Source organism: Oncorhynchus nerka, linkage group LG20, assembly GCF_034236695.1.
Source record: "Oncorhynchus nerka isolate Pitt River linkage group LG20, Oner_Uvic_2.0, whole genome shotgun sequence".
Lineage (NCBI taxonomy): Eukaryota > Metazoa > Chordata > Actinopteri > Salmoniformes > Salmonidae > Oncorhynchus > Oncorhynchus nerka.
Genome location: NC_088415.1, coordinates 57740046 through 57767980, shown reverse-complemented (window position 1 = coordinate 57767980; position 27935 = coordinate 57740046). Strand labels below are relative to the sequence as shown.

The 27935-nt window shown below is 43.3% G+C and overlaps 2 protein-coding genes across 2 annotated transcripts in view; one reads left to right on the top strand and one right to left on the bottom strand.

Moving 5' to 3' along the window:
- Positions 1-3846, top strand: part of LOC115117385 (myomegalin-like) — a 41515-nt gene extending 37669 nt beyond the window's left edge. Inside the window, 1 exon segment of the mRNA XM_065005649.1 lies at positions 733-3846. Within this exon segment, the coding sequence (XP_064861721.1) occupies positions 733-872 (140 nt within the window). The 3' untranslated portion in view covers positions 873-3846.
- Positions 3847-4021: 175 nt separating this feature from the next.
- On the bottom strand, positions 4022-26942 carry LOC115117386 (5'-AMP-activated protein kinase subunit beta-2-like). Its single transcript, XM_029645856.2, has 8 exons — positions 26612-26942; positions 14097-14286; positions 13663-13814; positions 13443-13536; positions 7756-7870; positions 6948-7081; positions 6729-6797; positions 4022-6585 (listed from the first exon to the last, which is right to left on the bottom strand). Exons 2-8 carry the CDS (start codon positions 14253-14255, stop codon positions 6508-6510), a joined length of 801 nt encoding a protein of 266 aa, XP_029501716.1. The 5' UTR covers positions 14256-14286; positions 26612-26942; the 3' UTR covers positions 4022-6507.
- Positions 26943-27935: the final 993 nt, after the last annotated feature.

Below are 27935 nucleotides of genomic sequence, written 5' to 3'. Positions count from 1 at the left end.
ACAATATCTGATGTGATTATTCAAAAATCTATTAGTGCAAAAAAATATCAGAATTGGGTTGCCTGTGTAAACGCAGCCTAAGTGATCCACTATGGAGACCACCCACAATGATGATTTTCTGTACCATTGCAAACTTTAAATATATGCATAGTTTCCATTCTCTGAAGGCAATCATTAAAATACTAGAAACTATTTCTCTCCCAAGGACACACACACACACACACATACACACACACACACAAATATAGCCTGATAGCCTTTAAAAATACTCATTGCTGTCCTTCATCAGAAGAGTAATGAAATAATTTGACAGTAGGGCAGGCTGAACTTTTCAATACTTTTACCAGTAGTTACACTTAATACAGGTTACTTACTGAGGGAAGGTAACAGATTTTATATAACAATATACATGCTGCAACTATCACTCACTCAATGTCATTTTCAGCTTCTCATCATCTGCAAGCACTTACGCTATTGTTGTGGTTTCATGCTAAACAAAGCCAAAACATATTTCAAATATTCCATTAACCTTTAACCACAACAAATCTTCAAAATCTTTGCGGAATAACCTAACCTTTGCGCTCTCTACTCTTCATTGCAGTGTGAAGTTGTAACAGTTGTTCATAAACTTTTTGGCTGTGGCGTCCTCATCTGGGTGTGTAACAGGAGTGTACCAGTGAATAATAGATGTTTTCTTTCTTTCTCCCTGTTTTTCCCTCTTCTCCCTCTTAGCTGAAGACCGAAGTCACGCCAATGAACGGCCTACTGATTGGAGTTTCTTGAAGCCTGGTGACGCCCCGGCAATGTCCAATCGGCATCCGGGAACCAGGAAGCGTGGCAGCCAGTGCCTGCTCCAGGTGCTGACCTGTTAAAGAACCAGCCAGCCCAACACCACGACCTCTGACCTCACCGCCAGAACAGCCATGACCCCACAACCCCTCCTCTGCCTCACCCATCACCCCATCCACCTCTCAGCCTAGTCTATAGCATCGAATGTCAACCCTCAGAGCACTCCATCCATTCTTTCTTTCTCCACCATTTCTCTCCTGCCGGCAATTCTTGCCCAAGACTCTTGCACATCGAGCCTTACCTGAATTCGTCCTCCTTTAGTTTTCATTCCTCTACCCTCGTTCGACTGTTCTTCATTCATCTTTTCTCCCACCTCCACCCACCCCTGTTCTTCTGTTGGTGTCTTCTAGCTCCAGAGACTGTTGGTTCAGTCTGATGTTTGCCTTGTGAGTGTGAAGAAGAAGGTGGTTTGAAATGTGCCTCTGATGGTAACAGTAATGTGTGTCCTTGACTGCTGTAGAAGAAGTAGGACTAAGCTGGTCCTAGACACTGATCTAAGGTCAGATATGCTTTTTCCCTAATGGTTAAGTTAATGCTGGTCCTAGATCTGTGGCTGAGGGAAGCTTCTACCCAGAGCATAGATAGTGTGCTCCTCTGCCTGGTAGCTTTTGGATGGGATAAGTGTCAATGCATGTGAACTCAAGGCTTGAGAAAGGAAATGTATACAAACGTATACACACAAAGTACAGTACACACACATACATTCACAGACATACATGATCAATCAATTTCTTTTCAAACAAATCTTCAACTTCAATTGCCACTAAAAATGCAAGCTTTCTTCTTGTGGCATTTCATCAATGAGGACTTTCTTTGCAAATACAATGCAAAAAATACAATGACATCCACAATCTAGCATATCTGCTGGAATCACAGTGGAGGAATGTATAGGTGTGGCAGTTCTAGGTAATTGTGTGCTATATTTATCTGTGCGGGATGATACCTCTGAATGGTCTGTCTGCCATTAGCCAAGGCTTCTGGATAGCAGAACAAAGGCCCCGTTCCATTTCAATCACTAACCCCTTCCCCATCGATGTTCACAGATCTGAATGGGCCAGATAGGTGACAGCAATATGGTTGTGGCTCCACCTAGCCCTCCGATGATCTAACACAGAATGGGTAATGGCTAAAGAAGGCGCTAGGGGCTGAAATGGACCGAGGCCGAACACGCGTATTCAAGCTCCTCTTTAGGAGTCCTCAGACGAGCATGTGCAATAATGAATGTTGTTATTTAAATGATCATAGCACGCCAGCTATTTTTCTTTTTTGCCTGACACTGGAACTTAAGCATTTAGCCACTCTTGATAAGGTGAAAAAGATTGTCAGTACAATATTATACTACTTACTATCCTGAATACTACTGAGTGAAATGAAATGTAGTTTTGGTGCAGTGTCTATGCATCAGAGGTTTTAAAAAGGAACAGTCTCAACCTTTGTTCGTGGAACAGAGGATCACCATTACTTGCCAAAGTTTGAACTTTGAACTCTTCGCATACTTGTTTTGCCTTACCTATGCAGCCTACTATAAGCATGATGTGACTCTATAGGAAGACATCAGCCTAGTATATGAGACCATCTATGACATTATGATGGAGATATCATTTGATTGGCTGCTCTTTGAGAGCCATCTGAAGCAGAGACGGTAACCGTCAGATGATTGGTTCACTTTAGTTGGACATGTGCTTTATAAACGAGCATTGTCATTAATGGACCAAACCTTTCAAAAAGAGAATCTTTCACACTAGGCTACTACTGCTTTGTGAATGACAAAAAACTCAATTGGGCTGCTGTGAGAGATGTATCACAACACCAGAGAATATCATTCTGGATTGTTACATTTCCATTGGACTTCTTCGAGGTATTTGTCTTGGTTTAGACCGCCATTGCATTCCCATGGTGTTATTGGCAACATGTTCCTTATTCTCCTACCTGTTCCAAACTTTGGCAGGCTACTGGTGGGACCAATGTTCTAGATTTCACAATCGGTGAAGCTGTCACCCCCAAAGGTGTTTCTTCCTATGCTGCTTTTGATTGTTTTAAGTGTTCTTGCTGTACATTTAGCCATTTTCACATTGTAAATGGCTTGTTTTTTTCACCGTGTTCTTTTGACCTTTTTGTGTGTGGATAATCATTTGCTCTATACACAAACGTTGAATATCTGGGTAGCTGTGCAATAGCTCTGCACGATCTGCTTTATTTTGATGTTAACAATCATTTTATTAAGAATAGTTATGCGTCCTTGAGTGTTTTCTTTTCTGCTTTGTATGGTTTATTAGATTTTGATAATGCCAGATTGTAATAAAATAGTCACAGCTATGAAATCATAAATGTATGCCTTTTCTTAGGATATGACGGAAACCAAACAGTGGTATTACTTACACGCCCACCTAATATTAAGCTTTGGATAGATAATGTTGTTTTGCTTGCCTTTAAAATTGGCTCCTAACACTTACTTGGAGTTACTAGCGTTTGGTGTCTATCCTAGATATATATCACAGTAGATCTGCCAATAAGGTCTTGTTTGCACTCAACTCAATTGAAAGTCCCTAGAGGTAAATTGCCAAACACTCTAAGATAAAAAAAAAACCCATGCTGTGTTTGGGTGTCCTTTCCAGGCTTTGACAAATTAGGATTTGATGAGAAGATTGAGAACGATTAAGGAAAATGAATATTTTTCTACCAAAGCATAAACACAAACCATAGATGTATATGATTGTGTCAGAGTAGAACAGCACATTATCAGAGCACGTGAACAACGCGTTGTGTAGAAAGGAATCCAACAGCAGTGTTAACTGTGTCTAGTAGTACTTATGTAAATAATGCTATGTGAAATCGAAGAGCAGCTTGGGTTGTCAGGTTGTGTGTGTGATGAAGCTAACTAGGATGCCGACACCGAGCTGGACCATGGGCTCTGTCTCTGAAGATGGTCACTGTGTGTGTGTGTTATCACAGAGGACTTTTTGTGTTAAAAAAAAATAATAAAAAGTTTTAAAAATACCTTGTCACAACTTTTGGCGTTATAGGGGTGTCTGTACAGAGCAAGGGGAATGTACAGACATCTCCACATTTACTGATTCTGTTGATGCTTTTTCTATTGAATATGTTCTACAGCTAGGCCAGATAGAACACAGTCAGCCACAAATATCAGTCAGAGACACTACTTAGGCACAACTGATACTTTAGAGTCAACATGTCTCCCCTTTTTATTTGCAAACTGAAACAACCTTCTACAGTACTTGGCTTACAATGATGCTGCAAAGCATTTTGGAGAAGAACAAAAACATGTTAGCTAACAGATTTAAAATTCAAGTTTTGTTTTTACCTAATCAAGTTCCAGAATATCACATATCGTTCACTGAGTGTACAAAACATTAGGAACACCTGCTCTTTCCATGACAAACTGACCAGGTGAATCCAGGTGAAAGCTATAATCCCTTATTAAATCCACTTCAAATCAGTGTAGGTGAAGGGGAGGAGACCGGTTAAAGGTGGATTTGTAAGCCTTGAGACATTGTGTATGTGTGCCATTCAGAGGGTGAATGGGTCTGACAAAATATTTAAGTAGCTTTGAGCTGGGTATGGTAGTAGGTGCCAGGCACACCGGTTTTAGTGTGTCAAGAACTGCAACGCTGCTGGGTTTTACACGCTCAGAGGTTTCCTGTGTGTATCAAGAATGGTCCACCACCCAAAGGACATCCAGCCAACTTTACACAACTGTGAGAAGCATTGGAGTCGACATGGGCCAGCATCCCTGTGGAACACTTGACAGCTTGTAGAGTCCATGGCCCTGCCCTGACGAATTGAGGCTGAGGGCAAAGCGAGGTGTAACTCAATATTAGGAAGGTGTTGCAGTGTATCGTCTCAGAGTGAGCTATGGCTTTCAGTAATCATTTCTTTACTCAGTTTTTCAAATAAAATCTCATATATATATTTATATTCTCTTTGGAGTATATACCTACATATCAGCCCACATTGATTACTGGTATCACAAGCAACAGGTACAGTACTCTTACAACGTACAAATATGAAATGGTGTATGGTCAAAAATGTGAAGTTTGATTCACAGAACACTCAAATGTAACAATCTTGATGAAAGTAAATTACGCTTTTCCACATTCCATATTGGCCATTTTATACTTTACTGAATGACATTTTGAATCTTGATTGAAATCCATATTGGCCATTTTATACTTTACTGAATGACATTTTGAATCTTGATTGAAATCCATATTGGCCATTTTATACTTTACTGAATGACATTTTGAATCTTGATTGAAATCCATATTGGCCATTTTATACTTTACTGAATGACATTTTGAATCTTGATTGAAATCCATATTGGCCATTTTATACTTTACAGAATGACATTTTGAATCTTGATTGAAATCCATAAAATCCACCACATATTCTACAGTAAACTGTTCGTACTAGACATTCAATTGCTCCACAACATTCAAGACAAACCAGTATTTGGGAGTGTAAGCTATAAATATGGCACACAGACAAATAGATTCCTATTGGATAAATAGAAAATGGGCTAGAGAGACACGTAGCACAGCCATTTCTGTATCTAGGCCTAGAAAATGCAGCTTGGACACCGAGGTCCAACATAAAGCTACTGTGCAATATTTTTCCGTATACCTGCATAGTTAAAAGCTTATGTCAACAGTCCTGCTTAAAGCATTTGTTGGAGACACATGGATGGGTAACTCAAGTGCTTGCATCACCGTGACATAAAAGACATAAAGCACAGGTCTACAGCCACGGCCCAACATTACCCAACGAGAACCCCTCGTTAATATACTTTTGATTCATCCCGAAAAACTCAATCACTCCCAGCTTGCTATTAGCTAGCTCGTAGTTTAAAGGGATTTTCCCATTTTTCAAAAGTGTGAATCATATCCCAATGAGCACAGACGTCCTAACATTGAAATGACGTGGAAACAAAGTTGATTTGGCCAGTGTGATAGGCTGAAACGGGCTATACGATATCATTCCCATCCTTTGTTATACTTTGACTTCATTATAATTCAGTTCAATTTACAGCCTATCCAATTGCATATCATGGTTCGATTAGTGGTCATCGACCCATTGGGACCAAACCAGGAAGTTACTCCAGTCATGTCCAACTACAGTAATAATATGGAGAAAGAATGGGACCATAATCCAAGCCAGCGACATTCAACGGCCCTCTTTCCGTGTTCATATCTTTTAAAAGCTCATTTAATAAAACATCATCTTGATTATATGCATTTCCAAGTTCCATCAGGACTTTTCTTCAAACCGTCATGTTTTTAATGGAACTAAATGTTCTTTCTACACGCCCACATGCAAAGAAGTGCTCCACACAAACACACACAGTAGTCTCCTTCTCAGTCCCTTTTCTTATCGCTATCAAACTGTGAATGCTAAGTATTTTCCCTTGTGAGGGTCACACGCTGAGACTCAAATGAAACCCTATTCCCCATCGAGTGCATTACTTTGAGCCCTTTGTGGAGCCCTGTAGGTCACTGGACAAGGAAAAGGGTGTCCTTTGAGATTTGCCCCCAGTCTCATCAGTAAACTGTTAGTTTAGTGCAATCTCAGCTACACGATGGTTAAACCCAGTACAGTGTTAACATGCCGCCCTCTATAGCACTCTGCACCTACACAGACAGGTTAGATGGGCTTGTAGAGCAGAGATGTGACGTACTTCTTCTTATATCTGTGAGTCGCACTGAGCACCATCACGCCATCCTGAGGGAGGGGAAAGGGAGTGAGAGAGACAGACAGATCATGTAAAGTAATACATTACTAATGCTATGTTATGAAAGGGACTGTTAATCTATAAGTAGTGCAGTAAGAAGTGGGATGGGGCTGTTGATGCCCTCCTACTGTACCTTTATTGAGAGAGCATAAAGGTGGTTGAGCATCACGTGGTTGGGTTCAGGCAGCAAGGCTGGGTCGCACTGTAGGAGAGGGAAAGACGGAAGACGAATGAGCAATCAAGAAGTTTCCAAATGAGTGTTTACCACACGCCGATGTGAGAGAGAGAAAGAGAACAGAGAGCAGGAGAGAGAGATAGAAAGAGAGGGAGACTGAGGAAGAAAGACATTTACAGAGATGTTGGTGTCCTTGTTGAGGATGACTTGGAGGAGGTGTGGGGGGAGGATGGGCGGGGCTTTGAAGCGTTCCTCAGGCCTAAACATGTACTGCTCCTGTCCATAGGGCCCTGGAGGGGAGCTGGACAGATCTAAGGAGACACAATAACACACACACACAGCATGACATTCATATACTCTCAAAGGGTGACACGGATTTCTTGTGTTTTCACCAACTTACATAACTTATCCTAAACACCTGCTCATGATTAATTATACAACGGGTTGGTCAAAACAAGCATTGTAATTGGTTGAGAAGCGTTCTAAGCCATACTAAAAAAGCTGTTTATCACGGGTAAGCCTATGACACAAGAATTAGAATCTTGTTTTCTGTTCCATCTGAGAAATCCCTGCTCATCATCTGTCCCATCAGCTCAGCCAGCCAATGTATTAACATGATCTGCAACGTAAAATGCATCTACACATTATTGGGGGGGGTTGTACAAACGTTTCTGTCTGTCTCTTGACATTTGCAACATAGTTTCAATGTTAAAATTCGATCTCCACTGTCCTATTCAGAATTAACGTCAGGACAAGACTGGCATATTTTCTCAGCCAGTCAAAATCATGACTCAGCATAATGTTTATGGGTATATACAAAATAAACGTCAATAGAAGAGCAGGTCAAACTAAATGAAACGCAACTACTTTGCTGTTCTTCTAGCTGCACGGTTTGACGTGACTGTGTTAGCCTTGGCACATCTTGGTCAGCACAATGCTATGCTTAACCCAAGAGGGACAACAGAGGATTAGAGCGCCTACTGACCTGAGGTGTCGGTAGACTCCAGAGAGTCCACCTGCAGAGCATCGAACACCTCAAAGTCCGACTGCTTCACCTCGATCAGGTTGTTGATGGTGCCCAACTGGCTGGTCACCACTGGCTGCAGGAGGGAGTGTTATAGCAGGGTTACCCAGGGCTTATAAAGAGTTAATAACAAAGACAGTACAGCTGGATCGCCAAACCACATGGCTGCAGGAGGGAGTGTTATAGCAGGGTTAACCAGGGCTTATAAAGAGTTAATAACAAAGACAGTACAGCTGGATCGCCAAACCACATGACTGCAGGAGGGAGTGTTATAGCAGGGTTAACCAGGGCTCATAAAGAGTTAATAACAAAGACAGTACAACTGGATCACCAAAACACATGACTGCAGGAGGGAGTGTTATAGCAGGGTTAACCAGGGCTTATAAAGAGTTAATAACAAAGACAGTACAGCTGGATCACCAAAACACTGGCTGCAGGAGGGAGTGTTATAGCAGGGTTAACCAGGGCTCATAAAGAGTTAATAACAAAGACAGTACAACTGGATCACCAAACCACATGACTGCAGGAGGGAGTGTTATAGCAGGGTTAACCAGGGCTTATAAAGAGTTAATAACAAAGACAGTACAGCTGGATCGCCAAACCACATGACTGCAAATGGCCATTTTCTTTTTGGGGGGGGGGGGGGGGGGGGGGGGGGATAGGCCTGGGTTGCGTCTCAAAAATGACATGGAAATAAGTCAAGTCACTGACTTTATCCTGCTATCCCTGTCACGTCTTTGTACTGTGAGCATATGTAACTCAGGTGGTAGAGCGCATGGCACCTGTAACGCCATGGTAGTGGGTTCGATTCCCGGGACCACCCATATGTAAAACGTATGCACGTATGACTGTAAGTCGCTTTGGATAAAATGGCATATACGTACAGTGCATTCGGAAAGTATTCAGACCCACATTCAGCCATTTCATCCAAAGCAACTTACAGTGATGCGTGCATACGTTTTACGTATGGGTGGTCCTGGGAATCAAACCCACTACCTTGGCATTACAAGTGCCATGCTCTACCAACTGCAGACATCTCAGAACAAATTAGTCAGGATTATTCTTAAACTTCCAGCATTTACACATCTTGACTGTTCCCACTTTAAAAGCCTTAGATGGCTCAAGGTGGAGGAGCCTCTCAGATTAAATTGTGTCTTGTACATAAGATTGTCCACAGTATGGTCCCCAGGTACCTACAGTGCTTTGCAAAAGTATTCACCCCCCTTGGCATTTTTCCTATTTTGTTGCATTACAACCTGTAATTTAAATTTATTTTTATTTGGATTTCATGTAATGGACATACACAAAATAGTTCAAATTGGTGAAGTGATATGAAAAAATTTACTTGTTTCAAAGAATTCTAAAACATTTTTAAAAAAGAAAAGTGGTGCGTGCATATGTATTCACCCCCTTTGCTATGAAGCCCCTAAATAAGATCTGGTGCCACCAATTACCTTCAGAAGTCACATAATTGGTTAAATAAAGTTCACCTGTGTCAAGTGTCACATGATCTGTCACATGATCTCAGTATATATACACACCTGTTCTGAAAGGCCCCAGAGTCTGCAACACCACTAAGCAAGGGGCGCCTCCAAGCAAGTGGCAACATGAAGACCAAAGAGCTCTCCAAACAGGTCAGGGACAAAGTTGTGGAGAAGTACAGATCAGGGTTGGGTTATACAAAAATATCAGAAACTTTGAACATCCCACGGAGCACCATTAAATTCATTATTAAAAAATGGAAAGAATATGGCACCACAACAAACCAGCCAAGGAAGGGCCGCCCACCAAAACTCACGGACCAGGCAAGGAGGGCATTAATCAGAGGCAACAAAGAGACCAAAGATAACTCTGAAGGAGCTGCAAAGCTCCACAGTGGAGATTGGAGTATCTGCCCATAGGACCACTTTAAGCCGTACACTCCACAGAGCTGGGCTTTACGGAAGAGTGGCCAGAAAACCTCATAGCTTACTTTGGTGTTCACCAAAGTGCATGTGGGAGACTCCCCGAACATATGGAAGAAAGTACTCTGGTCAGATGAGACAAATTTAGCTTTTTGGCCATCAAGGAAAACATTATGTTTGGCGCAAACCCCACACCTATCATCACCCAGAGAACACCATCCCCACAGTGAAGCATGGTGGTGGCAGCATCATGCTGTGGGGATGTTTTTCCATCGGCAGGAACTGGGAAGCTGGTCAGAATTGAAGGAATGATAGATGGCGCTAAATACAGGAAAATTCTTGAGGGAAACCTGTTTCAGTCTTCCAGAGATTTGAGACTGTGACGGAGGTTCACCTTCCAGCAGGACAATGACCATAAGCATACTGTTAAAGCAACACTCGGGTGGTTTAAGGGGAAACATTTAAATGTCTAGGAATGGCCTAGTCAAAGCCCAGACTTCAATCCAATTGAAAATCTGTGGTATGACTTAAAGATTGCTGTACACCAGCGGAACCCATCCAACTTGAAGGAGATGGAGAAGTTTTGCCTTGAAGAATGGGCAAAAAGCCCAGTGGCTAGATGTGCCAAGCTTATAGAGACATACCCCAAGAGACTTGCAGCTGTAATTGCTGCAAAAGGTGGCTCTACAAAGTATTGACATTGGGAGGGTGAATAGCTATTCACGCTCAAGTTCTGTTTTTTTTGTCTTATTTCTTGTTTGTTTCACAATAAAAAATATTTTGCATCTTCAAAGTGGTAGGCATGTTGTGTAAATCAAATGATACAAAACCCCCAAAAATCTATTTTAATTCCAGGTTGTAGGGCAACAAAATAGGAAAAATGCCAAGGGGTGAATACTTTTGCAAGCCACTTTAAGTAACTACTTTAACTTGGTACGAGATAACCATAACTATTCCACTAGAAGGAGTGAAACTGACGTTGTTCCTTTTAGATTTACAAGTGGTATGGGGAAATAAACTTTTTCATACTCAGCTGCCATTCTTTGGAATAGTCTTCCAAATAATCTGAAATGTAGAACCTCGAAATGTAGTTTCAAGTTCTCACTGAAAAAATGGCTAAATAGTAGCATGTTTCAAAAGTGAGTACCGTAATTTCTGGACTATAAGCCGCTACTTTTTTCCCACGCTTTGAACCTCGCGGTTTATACAATGACGCGGCTAATTTATGGATTTTTCCCGCTTTCACAAGATTCATGCCGCCAAAAAACTGAGCACCGTCACATAATGTGACATAAATCGAGCGCGCTCAAACTTCCCATCATTCTGATTACGGTAGTCATTTTGTCACTCTCATCATGGCAAAGAAACGGAGAAATGCATATGATGCAGCTTTCAAGTTGAAGGCGATCGATCTGGCTGTTGGAAAAGGAAATAGAGCTGCTGACAGCGTGGAGCATTGTCAAAAAATCCACTATCATCAACGGGTTTCGAAAGGCTGGACTGCTGCGTGTTGAAGAGTGCAGCGATCCATCATCGGATGAAGCAATTCTGAGGCTATTCAACTCCGACACCGAAGGAGATGACTTCAGTGGTTTCAGTGCACAGGAGGAGGAAGATGGTGACCAATGACTTTCTTGGTAGGCTACTGTTTAATTTTTGTTACAAGCCGTGTTTCGTTTAAAGGCTGTGTAAAGTTCATTTGTTTCAATGTACCGGTAGGCACCTGCGGCTTATAGACATGTGCGGCTTATTTACGTACAAAATACATATTTTTTAATAATTCAGTGGGTGCGGTTTATATTCAGGTGCGCTTAATAGTCCAGCAATTACGGTAGTAAGATTATAGTACGTGGCCGAGAAGGAAATGCCTGGGATTGCATATAGTATTTTGGTGCCTGTTGTTTATCATATTGTGATTGTCTTCTATATATTAGGAATTTAATGTTTTACATATTAAGGGTATGTCCATAGTTGTTTATTAGGCAAGGGAATTGCACTAGTTATCTCATGTTATAAAACAAACAGTCTGTCATTGTCTGTTGCCATTACAATTGGCGCCTAACCTTGTTGCATTCCCCATTCCCCCTTCCCCCTTCAAAAGGACCACAATGGAAATAAGCTGTTAAGCTTTATTGTGTTGTCCTTGATGATTTTCTTAAATTGTATGTGGAGGCGTCAGCGGCTGGAGCACCCTTATGTATGGATATAAATAATTGTCAAATAAATTAAATCAATCAACCAGCCCCTTGAATTTACGCCTCATTCTAAAATGGATAAAAAAATTAAAACATTCCCACACACAATAACCCATAATGACAAACCAAAAACAGCTTTTTAGAAATGTTGGCAAATTCATAAAAAGTAAAACATTGAAATAGAACATTTACATAAGTTTTCAGACCCTTTACTCAGTACTTTGTTGAAGCACCTTTGGCAGCGATTACAGGTTCGGGTCTTCTTGGGTATGACGCTACAAGCTTGGCACACCTGTATTTGGGAAGATTCTCCCATTCTTCTCTGCAGATCCTCTCAAGCTCTGTCCGGTTGGATCAGGAGAGTCGCTGCACAGCAATTTTCAGGTCTCTCCAGAGATGTTCGATCGGGTTCAAGTCTGGGCACTGGCTGGGCCACGCAAGGACATTCAGAGACTTGTCCTGAAGCCACTCCTGCATAGTCTTGGCTGTGTGCCTAGGGTCGTTGTCCTGTTAGAAGAATAACTTTCGTCCCAGTCTGAGGTCCTGAGAACTCTGGAGCAGGTTTTCATCAAGGATCTCTCTGTACTTTGCTCCATTCATCTTTCCCTTGATCCTGACTAGTCTCCCAATTCCTGCTGCTGAAAAACATTCCCACAGCATGATGCTGCCACCACCATGCTTCACTGCAGGGATGGTGCAGGGATGGTGCCAGAGTTCTTCTGGACGTGAGGCTTGGCATTCAGACCAAAGAGTTCAATCTTGGTTTCATTATACCAGAGAACCTTGTTTCTCATGGTCTGAGAGTCATTTAGGTGCCTTCTGGAAAACGCCAATCAGGCTGTCATGTGCCTTTTACTGACTAGTGTCTTCCGTCTGGCCACTCTACCATAAAGGCCTGATTGGTGGAGAGCTGCAGAGATGGTTGTCCTTATGGAAGGTTCTCCCATCTCCACAGAGGAACTCTGGAGCTCTGTCAGTGACCATCAGGTTCTTGGTCACCTCCCTGACCAAGGCCCTTCTCTCTTGATTGCTCAGTTTGGCTGGGCGGCCAGCACTAGGAAGAGATTTGCTGGTTCCAAACTTCTTCCATTTAAGAATGATGGAGGCCACTGTGTTCTTGGGGACCTTCAATGCTGCAGAAATGTTTTGGTACCCTACCCCAGATCTGTGCCTCGACACAATAATGTCTCGGGGCTCTACGGACAATTCCTTCAACCTCATAGCTTGGTTTTGCTCTGACATGCACTGTCAACTGTGGGACCTTATATAGAGAGGTGTGTGCCTTTCCAAATCATGTCCAAACAATTAAAGTTACCACATGTGGACTCCAATTCTTTTGTTTTTAATAAACCTGCTTTCGCTTTGTCATTATGGGGTATTGTGTGTAGAATGATGATTTAAAAATAATTATTATTATCCATTTTAGATGGATGTCAAGGGGTCTGAAAACTTTCCAAATGTACTTTATATGCATTTTTTTTACTGGAAAATAAAATCAATCAATCAATCTAGTAGTCTACTTTAAGCCAGAGCCCTATGTAGGGTTTACCTCTGAGGGGTCATGGACCCACTGTCCGTCCACAAAGAACTTGTACTGGTGCTCTCCCTCTGGCAAGTCCAGGATCGCTACAAAGTCATTGTGGCTTGGGGGGAAAAAAATCTGTGTTAATGTACTATTAAATGTGTCAAAATGGTGTCACTAATAAAAGGTAGTATATGAGTAATAGTGTGCAGACCTTATTGGTAAGCCAGGGCCTCTCCTCTCCTACCTCTTATTGAGGGGGATCTTGTTGCCCCAGTTGTTGAAGGAGCCCGCGATGTAGACCTCCTTCCCTCCTCCGGCCCAGCGGATGACTGTAGGTCTGGACTGAGGCCCTGTCTTCACCAAGTCATCCAGGTCAGGCTCCTCCTTGTCCGACGCCTGAGGGGAGAATCAGCTGAAATCACAACGTGGGAATGACAGGGTCTAGGTGTTCTTAGCTCTTGTCCATGGCGTCAACGTGCGACCTGGACCTGAGCGAAGGTGGCGTCATCTCCTTCAAATGGGCTGGACATTTCCCCCCCACCTACATCTGTTTCCACACTCCTAAAACAGATTACATCCAACTTTTTGATGGGTTAGGGTAAAGGTTAGAGGCTACTGTGAGGGTCTTCACAGCCCTCCATAAAATAAATCCTATGATCCAGTGCAGTGCTGAGGTACCTTGGAGGACCCCAGTCCGTGTGTGTTGAAGATGTTAGGATCGTCTGTGCTGTCCACCATCTTGCTGGGCTCATGGTCTTTGTCGCTGCCTCTGCTGTCTGATCGATGGGCCTTAGCGCCATGGCGATCACCGGACATCCGGTCACCTGTGTTACCCATGATCCTTCACTCAGTCTCCAGCCAGGACAAGCTGAAAGAAAACATACACAGTCATCATCACCCATAGCACACGCTCCAGCAGGTATATTTCACTGGTCATCCCCAAAGCCAACACCTCCTTTGGCCGCCTTTCCTTCCAGTTCTCTGCTGCCAATGACTGGAATGAATTGCAAAAATCACTGAAGTTGGAGACTTATATCTCCCTCACTAACTTTAAGCATCAGCTGTCAGAGCAGCTTACTGATCGCTGCAGCTGTACACAGCCATCTGTAAATAGCCCATCCAACCAACTACCTACCTCATCCCCATATTTGTTTTTCTGCTCTTTTGCACACCAGTATTTCTACTTGCACATCCTCATCTGCACATCTATCACTCCAGTGTTAATTGCTAAATTGTAATTACTTTACCACTATGGCCTATTTATTGCCTTACCTCCTTACTTCATTTCCAACACTGTATACAGATTTTTATATTGTTATTGACTGTACATTTGTTTATTCCATGTGTAATTCTGTGGTTTTTGTCGCTTTGCTTTATCTTGGCCAGGTCGCAGTTGTAAATGAGAACTTGTTCTCAGCTGGCCTACCTGGTTAAATAAAGGTGAAATAAATAGAACAATCATCACCACCATCTTATAAACAAGACATAGCTTGCCACCCACACCAACCTCTGAGCATTTAGGGTCATTCCAGGTCATTTCAGCAAGGCATGACACCCACCATCGCAGTGTTCTGAATTTATTTCTGTACTTAGAAACAGATCAAATAAGCATTCAGGGAAACATTATTTTGTTGAAATGTAATTTGATCTGAGAAATTAAGCTAAAAGATTGCGCACAATTTGTTCATTTTAATTTAAAGGATTCATATAATATTCAAATCATTATAGTACTTCCGGGTTGGAGTGAGCCGGTCGCATCCGCGCTTCGGTCTCCTTCGGTCTGCAGGTTGTATAACTTTTTCATTACATTTCATTACATTTCATTATAGTACAACGGTCTGATTTGTCTAATCTTAGCAATTTCTTCTTAGCTAGCTACATAGCCGTCGTTGTATCAAAGATAATTGCGTAATTATCGTATTTCGTCGTCCTCCTATCTGCCCAACACGTTCACCGTCTACCGTAGCACTGTAGTAACTATCACACTCAACTGAACGACTTGATTAGTGTAGTATTAGCTAGCTACATAGTTGTCTTTGCCGTCTTCGTATCCAAGATAATTGTGTAGTTTAGAGTGTGTAGTCTTAGAGTGATTATCTTAATTTACCGAGGTTAGCTAGCCAGCTATTTTGTCGTCCTTAACGTAGGAGACACTCCTAGCTAGCCAACAGCCAGCCAACGTCTACTGAATAGAACTTTCGCATTCCGGTCGCATTCCGCTTCGCTCCACAGGTAGTATCACATTTTCATTTCATTTCATTACAGTCCCAACGGTGTGATTTGTTTGATCGTAGCTAGCTACATAGCTAGCTACATAGCCGTCTTTGTTTCAAAGATAACTGTGTAGTCTAGAGCGATTTTCTAGGTTAGCTAGCCAGCTATTGTCGTTCTCCTAACGCAACGTAACGTAACCAACACTGCTAGCTAGCCAGCTAGCCCCCGAATAGCAGCATTGTAGAAACTTCACACTCAACGGAACGACTTGATTAGGGTAGTGTCTACCTCAGCAGTACTGTATCATTTTAATCATTTTAGTCAATTAGATTCTTGCTACGTAAGCTTAACTTTCTGAACATTCGAGACGTGTAGTCCACTTGTCATTCCAATCTCCTCTGCATTAGCGTAGCCTCTTCTCTAGCCTGTCAACTATGTGTCTGTCTATCCCTGTTCTCTCCTCTCTGCACAGACCATACAAACGCTCCACACCGCATGGCCGCGGCCACCCTAATCTGGTGGTCCCAGCGCGCACGACCCACGTGGAGTTCCAGGTCTCCGGTAGCCTCTGGAACTGCGGCCAACAAGGCAGAGTTCATCTCAGCCTATGCCTCCCTCCAGTCCCTCGACTTCTTGGCACTGAAGGAAACATGGATCACCACAGACAACACCACTACTCCTACTGCTCTCTCTTCGTCCGCCCACGTGCTCTCGCACACCCCGAGAGCTTCTGGTCAGCGGGGTGGTGGCACCGGGATCCTCATCTCTCCCAAGTGGTCATTCTCTCTTTCTCCCCTTACCCATCTGTCTATCGCCTCCTTTGAATTCCATGCTGTCACAGTTACCAGCCCTTTCAAGCTTAACATCCTTATCATTTATCGCCCTCCAGGTTCCCTCGGAGAGTTCATCAATGAGCTTGATGCCTTGATAAGCTCCTTTCCTGAGGACGGCTCACCTCTCACAGTTCTGGGCGACTTTAACCTCCCCACGTCTACCTTGACTCATTCCTCTCTGCCTCCTTCTTTCCACTCCTCTCCTCTTTGACCTCACCCTCTCACCTTCCCCCTACTCACAAGGCAGGCAATACGCTCGACCTCATCTTTACTAGATGCTGTTCTTCCACTAACCTCATTGCAACTCCCCTCCAAGTCTCCGACCACTACCTTGTATCCTTTTCCCTCTCGCTCTCATCCAACACTTCCCACACTGCCCCTACTCGGATGGTATCGCGCCGTCCCAACCTTCGCTCTCTCTCCCCGCTACTCTCTCCTCTTCCATCCTATCATCTCTTCCCTCTGCTCAAACCTTCTCCAACCTATCTCCTGATTCTGCCTCCTCAACCCTCCTCTCCTCCCTTTCTGCATCCTTTGACTCTCTATGTCCCCTATCCTCCAGGCCGGCTCGGTCCTCCCTCCCGCTCCGTGGCTCGACGACTCATTGCGAGCTCACAGAACAGGGCTCCGGGCAGCCGAGCGGAAATGGAGGAAAACTCGCCTCCCTGCGGACCTGGCATCCTTTCACTCCCTCCTCTCTACATTTTCCTCCTCTGTCTCTGCTGCTAAAGCCACTTTCTACCACTCTAAATTCCAAGCATCTGCCTCTAACCCTAGGAAGCTCTTTGCCACCTTCTCCTCCCTCTTGAATCCTCCTCCCCCTCCTCCTCCCTCTCTGCAGATGACTTCGTCAACCATTTTGAAAAGAAGGTCGACGACATCCGATCCTCGTTTGCTAAGTCAAACGACACCGCTGGTTCTGCTCACACTGCCCTACCCTGTGCTCTGACCTCTTTCTCCCCTCTCTCTCCAGATGACATCTCGCGTCTTGTGACGGCCGGCCGCCCAACAACCTGCCCGCTTGACCCTATCCCCTCCTCTCTTCTCCAGACCATCTCCGGTGACCTTCTCCCTTACCTCACCTCGCTCATCAACTCATCCCTGACCGCTGGCTACGTCCCTCCCGTCTTCAAGAGAGCGAGAGTTGCACCCCTTCTGAAAAAACCCTACACTCGATCCCTCCGATGTCAACAACTACAGACCAGTATCCCTTCTTTCTTTTCTCTCCAAAACTCTTGAACGTGCCGTCCTTGGCCAGCTCTCCCGCTATCTCTCTCAGAATGACCTTCTTGATCCAAATCAGTCAGGTTTCAAGACTAGTCATTCAACTGAGACTGCTCTTCTCTGTATCACGGAGGCACTCCGCACTGCTAAAGCTAACTCTCTCTCCTCTGCTCTCATCCTTCTAGACCTATCGGCTGCCTTCGATACTGTGAACCATCAGATCCTCCTCTCCACCCTCTCCGAGTTGGGCATCTCCGGCGCGGCCCATGCTTGGATTGCGTCCTACCTGACAGGTCGCTCCTACCAGGTGGCGTGGCGAGAATCTGTCTCCTCACCACGCGCTCTCACCACTGGTGTCCCCCAGGGCTCTGTTCTAGGCCCTCTCCTATTCTCGCTATACACCAAGTCACTTGGCTCTGTCATAACCTCACATGGTCTCTCCTATCATTGCTATGCAGACGACACACAATTAATCTTCTCCTTTCCCCCTCTGATGACCAGGTGGCGAATCGCATCTCTGCATGTCTGGCAGACATATCAGTGTGGATGACGGATCACCACCTCAAGCTGAACCTCGGCAAGACGGAGCTGCTCTTCCTCCCGGGAAGGACTGCCCGTTCCATGATCTCGCCATCACGGTTGACAACTCCATCGTGTCCTCCTCCCAGAGCGCTAAGAACCTTGGTGTGATCCTGGACAACACCCTGTCGTTCTCAACTAACATCAAGGCGGTGGCCCGTTCCTGTAGGTTCATGCTCTACAACATCCGCAGAGTACGACCCTGCCTCACACAGGAAGCGGCGCAGGTCCTAATCCAGGCACTTGTCATCTCCCGTCTGGATTACTGCAACTCGCTGTTGGCTGGGCTCCCTGCCTGTGCCATTAAACCCCTACAACTCATCCAGAACGCCGCAGCCCGTCTGGTGTTCAACCTTCCCAAGTTCTCTCACGTCACCCCGCTCCTCCGCTCTCTCCACTGGCTTCCAGTTGAAGCTCGCATCCGCTACAAGACCATGGTGCTTGCCTACGGAGCTGTGAGGGGAACGGCACCTCAGTACCTCCAGGCTCTGATCAGGCCCTACACCCAAACAAGGGCACTGCGTTCATCCACCTCTGGCCTGCTCGCCTCCCTACCACTGAGGAAGTACAGTTCCCGCTCAGCCCAGTCAAAACTGTTCGCTGCTCTGGCCCCCCAATGGTGGAACAAACTCCCTCACGACGCCAGGACAGCGGAGTCAATCACCACCTTCCGGAGACACCTGAAACCCCACCTCTTTAAGGAATACCTAGGATAGGATAAAGTAATCCTTCTCACCCCCTTAAAAGACCTAGATGCACTATTGTAAAGTGGCTGTTCCACTGGATGTCATAAGGTGAAAGCACCAATTTGTAAGTCGCTCTGGATAAGAGCGTCTGCTAAATGACTTAAATGTAATGTAAATGTACTTAACATCTGATTTGGACCAAACTTTTCAAATGCAAACTTTTTAGCATTTGTGGCAATAAATCCAATGCGTGTCAATGGTACCTATATTAGCATGTTCATGCTTCATATCCAAATCATCTATTTGTAACATCATTGAGTTACACAATCCATTTTTAGATACTTTAGGATGATTTGGACATGAACTGTGAAAATGCTAATATTAGGTACCACGGAATTGCATTGGATTTGTGACACCATGTTAAAAGGTTAGAATTTGAAAGAGTGGCCAGAAACAAAACCAAAGCATCTGTTGCTGTCATACCTGGTCCATAGACTGCTTACAGAGTAGGAAAACCAATATGTCATTTTGTAATCACCTAATTGCAAGAAAACCTCCATCTAGTGGTCAGAACCTGGTAATATCAGGATGTAGGCTGGGACATAAACCCAACAACTAATGACTAATTTCTCTGAACAGGTTAAAAAAACATAACCGAATTCAATGAGAGTACATTATATAGGATAAAGAAATAATACTCTGAGCCGCAGCCCCATACTACTTGTCAGACATAGAGAACTGATACTGTATACTCATTGTTGGGGTAGTATGGCATGAAGTGTGGCTTTTGAGAATGTATTTGGATTCCTCATGTCTAACTCACTGTTAGAAAAAAGTTTGGTCCAAATCGGATATTTGGTACTATGTTTATTGAATGTTACATGAATCCGAGAACATACTAAAAATTGCCAATTAGGGTGCAATCAAAAATGATTTTTTAACAAAATAATGTTGCAGGAATGCTCATCTTATCTGTTTTTCTTACAACTGAAACATTTTTCAAAACAATTTGAGACGGTGGGTGTTGAAATTCACTTTATTGTACTTGTTGAGGTGGAACAACCCGTTAGGGCTCCTGAGTGGCGCAGACACCCTGGTTCGAATCCAGGCTGTATCACAACCGGCCGTGATTGGAACTCCCATAAGGCGGCGCACAATTGGCCCAGCATCGTCCGGGTTTGGCCAGTGTAGGCCGTCATTGTAAATAAGAATTTGTTCTTAACTGACTTGCCTGATTAAATAAATAGATGAAGGTCAACAACAAAAGTTAACAGAAATACAAAAGAAAACATAGAATGCTTGATGTAGACCTCTTGAACTGAAGTGGAAGAAGCTGAGAGACCAAAGAAGGGGACTGAATGTTGAAAAGGCCGGTGCAATCAAAAACATGATTTCCTGTGCTTCATATGAACTCAGCGAAAAAAGAAAAATCCCTTATTCAGGACCCTGTCGTTCAAAGATCATTCGTAAAAATCTAAATAATTTCACAGATCTTCATTGTAAAGGGTTTAAACACTGTTTCCCGTGCTTGTTCAATGAACCATAAAGAATGAATAAACATGCACCTGTGGAACGGTCGTTAAGACACTAACAGCTTACAATTAAGGTCACTGTTATGAAATCTTAGGACACTAAAGAGGCCTTTCTACTGACTCTGAAAAACACCAAAAGAAAGATGCCCAGGGTCCCTGCTCATCTGCGTGAACGTGCATTAGGTATGCAGCAAGGAGGCATGAGGACTGCAGATATGGCAAGGGCAATGTCCGTACTGTGAGATCCCTAAGACAGCGCAACAGGGAGACAGGGTGGACAGTTGATCGTCCTCGCAGTGGCAGACCACGTGTAACAACACCTGCACAGGATCGGTACATCCGAGCGTCACACCTGCGGGACAGGTACAGGATGGCAACAACAACTGCCCGACTTCCACCAGGAACGCACAATCCCTCCACCAGTGCTCAGACTGTCCGCAATAGGCTGAGAGAGGCTGGACTGAGGGCTTGTAGGCCTGTTGTAAGGCAGGTCCTCACTAGACATCACCGACAACAACGTCGCCTATGGGCACAAACCCACCGTTGCTGGACCAAACAGAACTGGCAAAAAGTGTTCTTCACTGACGAGTCGCGGTTTTGTCTCACCAGGGGTGATGGTCGGATTCGTGTTTATCGTCGAAGGAATGAGCGTTACACCGAGGCTTGTACTCTGGAGCGGGATCAATTTGAAGGTGGAGGGTCTGTCATGGTCTGGGGCGATGTGTCACAGCATCATCGGACTGAACTTGTTGTCATTGCAGGCAATCTCAATGCTGTGCGTTACAGGGAAGACATCCTCCTCCCTCATGTGGTACCCTTCCTGCAGGCTCATCCTGACATGACCCACCAGCATGACAATGTCACCAGCCATACTGCTCGTTTTGTGCGTGATTTCTTGCAAGACAGTAATGTCAGTGTTCTGCCATGGCCAGTGAAGAGCCCAGATCTCAATCCCATTGAGCACGTCTGGGACCAGTTGGATCGGAGGGTGGGGACTCGAGGTCGATTTCAAGAATGGCCGATTTCAAGTTTTCATAACAATCGGAAATCTTTAACCTTTAACTAGGCAAGTCAGTTAAGAACACATTCTTATTTTCAATGACGGCCTAGGAACGGTGGGTTAACTGCCTTGCTCAGGGGAAGAATGACAGATTTTTACCTTGTCAGCTCAGGGATTGAATTTTTCAACCTTGAGGTTAACTAGTCCAACGCTCTAACCACCTGCCTCACGAGGAGGCCGCCTGTTACGCGAATGCAGTAAGAAGCCAAGGTAAGTTGCTAGCTAGCATTAAACTTAATCAATCATAATCACTAGTTATAACTACACATGGTTGATGATATTACTAGTTTATCTAGCGTGTCCTGCGTTACATATAATCGATGCAGTGCGCATTCGCGAAAAAGGACTGTCGTTGCTCCAACGTGTACCTAATCATAAACACCAATGCCTTTCTTAAAATCAATACACATAAGTATATATTTTTTAACCTGCATATTTAGCTCAAAGAAATCCAGGTTAGCAGGCAATATTAACCAGGTGAAATTGTGTCACTTCTCTTTGGTTCATTACATGCAGAGTCAGGGTATATGCAACAGTTTTGGCCGCCTGGCTCATTGCAAACTAATTTGCCAGAATTTTACGTAATTATGACATAACATTGAAGGTTGTGCAATGTAACAGGAATATTTAGACTGATGGATGCCACCCGTTAGATAAAATACCGAACGGTTCCGTATTTCACTGAAATAATAAACGTTTTGTTTTCTAAATGTTAGTTTCCAGATTCGACCATATTAATGACCTACGGCTCGCATTTCTGTGTGTTATTATGTTATAATTAAGTCTATGATTTGATAGAGCAGTCTGACTGAGCGATGGTAGGCACCAGCAGGCTCATAAGCATTCATTCAAACAGCACTTTCGTGCATTTTGCTAGCAGCTCTAAGTTGTGCTTCAAGCATTGCACTGTTTATGACTTCAAGCCTATTAACTCCCGAGATTAGGCTGGTGTAACCGATGTGAAATGGCTACCTAGTTAGCGTGGTGCATGCTAATAGTGTTTCAAACGTCACTCCCTGTCACGCCCTGGTCGAAGTATATTCTGTTTGTCTTTATTTATTTGGTCAGGCCGGGGTGTGACATGGGTTTATTGTGGTGTGTTTTGTCTTGGGGTTTTGTTAGGTATTGGGTGTGTGGCTTAGTGGGGGTATCTAGCAAAGTCTATGGCTGTCTGGAGTGGTTCTCAATCAGAGGCAGGTGTTTATCGTTGTCTCTGATTGGGAACCATATTTAGGCAGCCATATTCTTTGAGTGTTTTGTGGGTGATTGTTCCTGTCTTTGTATTTGCACCAGATAGGGCTGTTTCGGTTTTCACATTTCATTATTTTGTAGTTTCTTCATGTATAGTTTTTTCCTTCATTAAATATCATGAATCATCATCACGCTGAATTTTTGTCCGACTCTCCTTCTCCACAAGAAAGCCGTTACAGAATCACCCACCACAACAGGACCAAGCGGCGTGGTAACAGGCAGGAGCAACAAAGAGAGGAATGGACATGGGAGGACGAATTGTTCGGAGAAGGACCCTGGGATCAGCCTGGAGAATATCGCCGCCCCAAAGAAGAACTGGAGGCGGCGAGAGCTGAGATGCGCTGGTATGAGGAGAAGCAACAGCGGCAACAGGAGCAACAATATCTGGACTACACAACTTGGGAGGAGATGGACAGGTGGGCGGTCGACCCAGGGAGAGTGCCAGCCAGGATCTGCCAGATCCAACTACCTGCCTGAGCTTCCTCTCAGTGCTGAGCTTCCTCTCAGTCCCGAGCTTCCTCTCAGTCCCGAGCTTCCTCTCAGTCCCGAGCTTCCTCTCAGTCCCGAGCTTCCCCTCAGTCCCGAGCTTCCCCTCAGTGCCAAGCTTCCCCTCAGTGCCGAGCTGCTTCAGTCCCGAGCTGCCCCTCAGTCCAGTGGGGTTCTGGGTGAGGACTACTAGGCCATGGTCGGCGGCGAGGGTGGACTTCTCCACAAGAAAGCCGTTACACTCGCTCTGAGACTTGGAGTGGTTGTTCCCCTTGCTCTGCATGGGTAACGCTGCTTCGAGGGTGGCTGTTGTCATTGTGTTCCTGGTTCGAGCACAGGTAGGAGCGAGGAGAGGTGCGGAAGCTATACTGTTACACTGGCAATACTAAAGTGCCTATAAGAACATCCAATAGTCAAAGGTATATGAAATACAAATGGTATAGAGAGAAATAGTCCTATAATTCCCATAATAACTACAACCTAAAACTTCTTACCTGGGAATATTGAAGACTCATGTTAAAAGGAACCACCAGCTTTCATATGTTCTCATGTTCTGAGCAAGGAACTGAAACATTAGCTTTCTTACATAGCATATATTGCACTTACTTTCTTCTCCAACACTTTGTTTTTGCATTATTTAAACCAAATTGAATATGTTTCATTATTTATTTGAGGGTAAATTGATTTTATTGATGTATTATATAAAGTTAAAATAAGTGCTCATTCAGTGTTGTTGTACTTGTCATTATTACAAATACATTTCAAAAATCGGCTGATTAATCGGTACCAGCTTTTTTTTTTTGGGTCCTCCAATAATCGGTATCGGCGTTGAAAAATCATAATCGGTCGACCTCTAGTGAGGACTAGGGCCATTCCCCCCAGAAATGTCTGGGAACTTGCAGGTGCCTTGGTGGAAGAGCGGAGTAACATCTCACAGCAAGAACTGGCAAATCTGGTGCAGTCTATGAGGAAGAGATGCACTGCAGCTGGTGACCACACCAGATACTAACTGTTACTTTTGATTTTGAACCCCCCCCTTTGTTCAAGGACATATTATTCCATTTCTGTTTATCACATATCTGTGGAACTTGTTCAGTTTATGTCTCAGTTGTTGAATCTTGTTGTGTAAATATTTGTATGAACATATGTTAAGTTCGCTGAAAATAAACACAGTTGACAGTGAGAGGACATTTCTTTTTTTGCTGAGTTTATATTCCTACACTATGAGGTTGGAATAATACTGTGAAATTGATAATGCCATTTTAGTGTAAGAGCTGTTTGAAAATACAGCCTGAAACTCCATCCCTGTTTGTTGGGATGGAGATTTGGCCTGCCTGGTGACAGAAATAGCTTGAGAAATAGCTATTTGCTAAGAAGAAATAGCTATTTGCATGTTTTTATTTTTTTTCATTTTAATTTAAAACAACCACAGTAAGGGATGGATCGAAATATACAGAATGGTTACCTGGAGGAAAATGTCATTTGTAATTGATTAAATATATTTCTCAGTGTTTTAGAATGAGTTGCTTATTAGGCTATATATATCGATGCCTGCCTGATGCTTCCCTTCATCTGTGATTCTCCACTCGACATTTCCAATATCAACTGCACCTATAGGCTATTTAGCGTGGTCTCAATCAAATGATCCGTAGCCTATGAGCTACGAAGTGCATGCTCGGAGAAGCACGGAGCAAAGTTGTATTTATTGATTAAGCTATTTATTCATTCACTTTCTGTACAATAGAAGATGTTTAAACCCAGACAGCTTTTAGGTAAACACTTGTGACCTTCTCTCATTGGGTTAAACCACAGAAGAAAAGTAGCCAGCAGTTAAAGCTTACATTTCTCTGCATCAGTAGGCCTTCTCTGTCTGGGGTGGAAAGGTAGGCCTAACTTTTGAAAGTACCATGCTCAGATTCCTACTAGGTTTCAGATTTAATTATTTGCAAACAGGGAGTGTTTAGTTCCAAACAAGACGCACTGATTTGTCCTTGGATACATATCATATGAACACACACACGTAGGCTTACCTCTCTGTCCATTCTTATCCTGTAACTTTGGTAATTTGTGTATTAAACCATTTTTTTAACGATGATATGTTCATGCAATGCTTTTACTAAAAACTGAGATCTTTCCACCACCACTCTTGTCCACAGTGGTCTTCGAACCCAGAACCTTCTGGCCCGCAGCCCTATCAGAATTCATGCTTTGCCATGTAATGCTTACAGGACCAAAGAACAGTAAAACTGCATATCTAAGACATGCTCTCTGCTATCCACTTCATGTATTCATTATTATTCTGGGTGTAGGGGAGGGTCACTTGTTTGGTTCTTTTAGCGTTCAGGGAGGGTTTAGGTCAAATATATTTAGCTGAAGGGAGGGCCATACATTCTCATTTCAGAGGTCTGATTTTGTCCATATAACCCTTGTTATAAATAAGTACTTAAAAAAGGTGCAATATGAAGAAATCACTCCTCCATTTCCTGGTTGCTAAAATGATAATAGTTTGCATAATTTCAGTTTATAAAGGTACAATGATAGAGAATCATTGATAGAGAATCATTGTACCATCTAAACCGCTGTGAAATATCTTTTCAATTACCCAAAAATGTATGAAAATTGAAGCTGGTGTAGAAAACAGAAAATAAAGTAAACAAAATTATGTATTTAAGAATGGGAAGGATAGAAATATCACACATAGAACTGATCTACCACTTCTTAGACTTGCTATCAATGAGAATAACAGATCTATAACTCAATTTTTTATGTGAAATTGGTTGGGTTACATATTACAGTTTTAATTATTACACAGAAATTATTTGATACCGAGATAAAAACGGATACATTGGACTTTTAAGCAAAATGTTTTGCCTTTTCATTTGTGCTACCCTGTCATTTGCATAACTAGCTAGCTATACAGAATAGCCAGCAAATCTGCGAACAATCCATGTCTAAAGTTGGCGATAATGGTAACAGCTGAATATTGACTGTACTTATAGCTAGCTAACGTTAGCTGCAACATAAATAGAAGCGCTCTGCTTGGCCCACCAGCTGTCTAGACACTTCTGACAATCATCAAGTCGGTCTTGGATTTGCTGCTCCAAAATAACGAAGAAACAAACTTGAACGACCAAGCAATCTGGCAATGATTATAGTCTACAGATCAAGTTCAATTGCTCCCTGATCGCAGCAGGGAATAGTTTTAGCTGGCTCAACGCCTTTCGTGGGCTAGGCTATACTTAGGGTGTGAAATGTCAACACATGACATTATGCTAACATCATGACACCACATTTTAATCAATCGAGTCTGTATGTGGCAGTTACTCACCAAATTACACGATTTGGAGTTTGTTTACCACTGAGTCTTCCTCTTCAACAACATCAACATTCTTCTTCACAATGCGTATCACCAACTACGGATACACCACAAGGAAAAACTATACATACATTGGGACAAATAGAGAAACCCGTTTCTTGAACTGAAAGGTGATACACGTACACCTAACCTGGGCCCGGTTTCCCGAATGTAGGTTTACGAGTGTTTTAACGATGCATCTTTCCTTCAACAGTCGAAGATGGATCATGCGTTTCCCAAAACACTGCGCAGAGAGAAAACACCACCCAGAGAGAGCGGTCGCTGTGCGTCATTGGAGCATGTTTCGATACTGATAGGATAAAAACGTTGTGATCATTAAGATAACTTCCCTTTCTCAGAGGTCCCCAGCTGACCTCTTGGGGGAGGAGAAGATGGAACCAATTGAGTTGCAAAATAAACTGGATAATATATATAAATTAAAAGCAGAAGGAGCCTTTATTAGATCTAGGAAAAAATGGATTGAGGAGGGAGAACAGAATTCATCCTATTTCTTTAGACTTGAGAAATTTCACTCTAAAAATAACACTATCCATAAGTTAAACATTGATGGTGTTATTACATAGCCTACAAAGTCAACAACGCAGCCACTGCCAGCTAGCCTACTTCAGCAGTACTGTATAATTTTTAATCATTTTAGTCAATAAGAATAGCAGCACTGTAGAAACTATTACCCTCAACTGAACGACTTGATTAGTGTAGTGTTAGCTAGCTACATAGTTGTCTTTGCTGTCTTCGTATCCAAGATAATTGTGTAGTTTAGAGTGTGTAGTTTTAGAGTGATTATCTTAATTTACCGAGGTTAGCTAGCCAGCTATTTGTCGTCCTTAACGTAGGAGACACTGCTAGCTAGCCAACAGCTAGCCAACGTCTACCGAATAGAACTCAACAACCAGGTCGCATTCCGCCTCGCTCCACAGGTAGTATCACATTTTCATTTCATTTCATTACAGTACAACGGTTTGATTTGTTTGATCGTAGCTAGCTACATAGCTAGCTACATAGCCGTCTCTGTATCAAAGATAATTGTGTAGTCTAGAGCGATTTTCTAGGTTACCTAGCCAGCTATTGTCGTTCTTTTAACGCAACGTAACGTAATCAACACTGCTAGCTAGCCAGCTAGCCCCGAATCAACAACGCAGCCACTGCCAGCTAGCCTACAAAGTCAACAACGCAGCCACTGCCAGCTAGCCTACTTCAGCAGTACTGTATCATTTTTAATCATTTTAGTCAATAAGATTCTTGCTACGTAAGCTCAACTTTCTGAACATTCGAGACG